This window comes from Ochotona curzoniae, unplaced genomic scaffold, assembly GCF_017591425.1.
Source record: "Ochotona curzoniae isolate NIBS_2020 unplaced genomic scaffold, NIBS_Ocur_1.0 scaffold_1852, whole genome shotgun sequence".
Taxonomy (NCBI): domain Eukaryota; kingdom Metazoa; phylum Chordata; class Mammalia; order Lagomorpha; family Ochotonidae; genus Ochotona; species Ochotona curzoniae.
The window spans coordinates 47405011-47409207 of record NW_024467087.1 but is presented as its reverse complement, the minus strand read 5'-3'; the positions used below and the strand labels follow the sequence as shown (position 1 = coordinate 47409207).

General features: G+C 46.1%; 1 protein-coding gene across 1 annotated transcript; it reads right to left on the bottom strand.

Moving 5' to 3' along the window:
* Positions 1–1013: 1013 nt before the first annotated feature.
* Positions 1014–1457, bottom strand: LOC121169271 (ubiquitin-conjugating enzyme E2 D2-like). Its single transcript, XM_040999808.1, has one exon. It carries the CDS (start codon positions 1455–1457, stop codon positions 1014–1016), a length of 444 nt encoding a protein of 147 aa, XP_040855742.1.
* Between the last annotated feature and the right edge of the window lie 2740 nt (positions 1458–4197).

Below are 4197 nucleotides of genomic sequence, written 5' to 3'. Positions count from 1 at the left end.
ATGTCTCATAGGAATGTCAGTTCCAGCTACTCTGCCTCCCATCTAGGTCCCCTGCTAATGGGCCTGTTACCTATGTCAGAGATCAGGACTAGGTTCTGGGTTACTGGGTTTGGCCTGGTGCATTCTCAACTATTGCAGACATTTGGGAAGTGAACCATCAGTGGAAGTTCTCTTGCTCTGTCACCCTGCCATTTTTCTAAGGCTTTTGTCTCTAAGTCAAGACACTGTCATTCTGCAGGCTACACTGATCTGTGATCAATTAAATTTGCAAGCTGGATATAACCTCAGAGTATACATGGATCTTGGGAAAACTGCACCACCAGGAAGAATACACCTCTCTGGTAGGGGCTGTCTACTAGAAATCACAGCTAGTAGAAACATCCTAGAGGTCACATCCAATCCAGAGTGTGCACGGGAAGCAGAGTGGGCTAAATGAACAGACACAAAATACCAAATGTGCAAACAAAATACATTTTATTTTGCAATAATCCCTAACCCATTCCATGTTTGATCATCAGTTAACTCTACATCTAAAGTATAATGTAATGGTTAGATTAACCCTGATCAAAAACATCTGGAAATATAGGTTCTTCAGTATAAAATGATTCTCTAAACTAGCTTTGTAAACTTGACCCAGTTTTTTCTAAGTAGTGTCACTTGTACAAAATTGCATGCAATTTTCCCATTGGTAGGTGGAACTGTTCTTCTCACCATAAAGCAACCTCCTTATTGTTCTTGCTTTTGCTTTTCGATCTGAAGTTTTAGCCAGCACGAGATTAGCAATGATCTTGTTTTACATTCCCTTCCCATCTCAATCCCTGTCTCCCATACTTGCAACTCCCCACCTTCTCCACCCACATCCCCATGTAAAAACTGTACAGTGTGCCCACTAGGGTGGAGAAGTCACTTCCTGAAAATTAAGAAAAACAAAAAACAAACAAAAATAAAACAGACAACCAACACAACCAAATGTTTGTCTTTATTAATAAGCCGATGGATGGTTTATTTCAAAATTACATAGCGTACTTCTGTGTCCACTCTCGAGCTATGCGATCATACTTCATTCTGTCCTTCTGGTAGACCTTAGCAATTTCCGGAACCAGAGGATCATCTGGGTTGGGGTCACATAGCATTGAGCAGATAGAAAGTAATACTTTAGAAATGGTCAAGGCTGGTGACCATTCCGATTTAAGTATATCCAGACAAATGGTTCCATTCCGATTAATATTTGGGTGATAAACTCGAGTAGTAAATGCCACCTTAGGTGGCTTGAACGGATAATCGGAAGGAAACTGGATCGTCAGGAAGAACACGCCTCCCTGGTAGGGGCTGTCCTCTGGCCCCATGATGGTAGCTTGCCAGTGGAAAAGGTCGTCAGCCACTGGCCCTGCTGAGCACTGAGCCGGAGGGTCCCGGGTCAATTCAAGCAGCTCCTTCTGGATGCGTTTTAGCGCCATCCTCAGCATCTAAGCGTGAGATCCCCGGCCTGAAAAAGGGCAGAAAACCGGGACATGGGGTGGGAGGGACTGTGAGCTATGAGACAGGAGATGTATGGATTCAGGTAATGAGCACGGTTCATTGGGGACATCGGGGAAAGGAAGGTGGGAACGGGAGGGGGAAAGAGGGGATGATGGCGGGAATAGACCAAAACAGACACAACTACGAAGAAGCGAAGGACTGGGGGGCGTCGGGGATTCCACTGCACCTGAACGGCTTCAGAACACCTGTGGATTTCGTTAACCAGTGCCAGCAAAGCCGCTACTTTTCGCCGCCGCCGCTGCTCTCGTCGCCGCGAACACCTACCAACCTTTCAGGAACTCAAGTCTGCCCTGTGGAGGTCGAGCTGTCACGGACTTCACAGCAGGGACAAACCGCCAGCCTGAGCAGCCGTCCGCTAACAGTCACGCTACGGCCCACGACGGCGCAATGCTCTGTGAGGTCAGAGGGGCCGCGAGGGGCCGCGCGGAGGCCACCCAACGTCACCCGAGGGCGCGTCGCAGGGGAGCGACGGCTGGAGGGGGGGGGGACGGGGAGGAAGAGACAGAGAGAGGCGGGACTGCGAACTCCCAGAGGCTCGCGACGGGCCACCGGGCGCATCGCAGGGGGCGACAAGGGCGACAGGGGAGAGGGGAGGGGCTGCGAACTTCCAGAGGCTTGCGGCGGGCGCGTCGCAGGGGGCGACAGGGGAGAGGGGCGGGGCTCGCGACGAGCACTTTGAGGGGCGCGCCTAGCTTACCGCCCTGGGGCAGTTAGCGGGAAAAGTGACAATGCGTCAGTGAAGTCATCCCTGGCCGCGCACCCTGTACCCCTCAGTGTCACCTTCCCACAACATTTTACCCTGTTGGCTTCCCTCTATCTTTGCTGCCTCTGCCTTTCTTCCACAGTGAATCATACACATCGCTGTCCTTTACTTGCTGGGAATGTTCCTTCTCACTGATGCCATCTTTGATGAGCATTAGTAAACTTGACATTGGCACAATACTTTCAAAAGTAACTTTTGGTAATGTTTTGGTAAATTTATTCCCTACAAATATCTAAAGACCTCTAAAACTCACTTAAATGTTTGAGGAACTGGGGCCACCACTGCGGTGTTTCAGGTAGAAGACCCTGCCTGTGAGTCCTGGCTGCTTCACCTTTGACCTGGTATCCTGCTAATGTGCCTAGAAAACCTGAGGAGGAACCCCCAAGAATTTGGGTCCCCCAGGAACAGTCCCTGCTGTTGCAGCCATTAGGGGAGTGATTCAGCTAGCTTAAATTCTCCCTCTCTGTATCACTCCCTCCATTTTTATTCTGACATTCAAATTGATAAATAAAGCTTAAAGAAAACTTTGACAAACTAACAGGAAAGAAGGGAAGACAGAAAAAGAACAGTACTTTTGCTGGCAAAGCAGTAAATTTAACACTGTATTTAATCTAATACTGTACCTATATTACAGCTTGTCTATTGACAATATCCTTAAATTTTTTTAAATAAATTCCTGTATAATATTCAGGCTCAGAAGAGGGGCTAAACTTCAGTTTCGGCCATTCTGGAACAGTTTTCAACATTTCTGTTCTGTACTGACATTTTCAAAGAATGCAAAGCATCTTACCCCTCTACTCCCATTCACGCTTCTCAGCTTTGAAGACATCAGTAATAAACCCAAGTAATCTGGGTGCAAGGAGGGAATAGTGGCTCAACTCTGCATTTTCAATATTGTACTGAAGTTACAAGTATTTTATGTTGTGTTTATTAGGACATGTATTCCATCTGTTGTAAAGTGAATGAATTTACCTTCAATTACGGGAAATCTGTATTCTCCAGGCCTCTCTTTAAAGGTGAAAGTTGACAATTCTTTTAGTGGTGATGATTATCTTTCCTTGAAAGAAAGAACAATATGCAATGCTATATCATATCAATCACCATATAATAAAACATAATGTGACAATCATTAACTGATTTCTGATTAAGAAATACTTGTATTGTGTGATGTGCTAGAAACAGAACAGACCCAGCAATTGCAACCACCAGCTGGGGCGAGAGACTGTGCCGGGCCCTGTACTTGCTAGTATATATAAGAATCTGGTCTGGGAACACTTCAGACAAAGTTTCTTTGGGGATCTCCCCAATCGAACTGCCAGACTCAGAACCCTAGCCATGAAAAGACAGAGGACAGAACAAGTCAGTCAACTACCTCAGCCATATGTTGGCAGTGAAAAAGTGGGCAGAGACTCTAAGATGAACTATGTCAATTAGGGGATTCTTCAATGACCCCATCGTGCTTGGAATGGCGAGACTGGCAGCAATTCATAACTGTTGAACTATCAAAACAACTTGAGCAAGACCCTCGGAGCATACCCCACATGAGGGACCTGGGGTGGGTGGGAGACTGGGGGGGGGCTTCTCCCTTTACCTCCCTCTTTACCACAGATACATGACAAAAAACAATGTGGAAAAAATAGTCTTACCCACTTTCCTGCAGCCATTGTCTCTTTTTGCCCTAACCAAATAATTCCTCTATAACTCAGTCAACCCTCTGGATCCAAGGAGGCTACACCTTTCCCTATTTCTATTACCTCTTCTTTTGCCTCTGCTTACGTATTTATAATTCTATCCTTGGAATCACTATTTATTTTTTTTTTTCTGAAAGGTGTGCATGTTTGTACATGAGTGCTTCTGTTCCATTTCCTGTCAATTAAACTTGTGAAGACTAACAA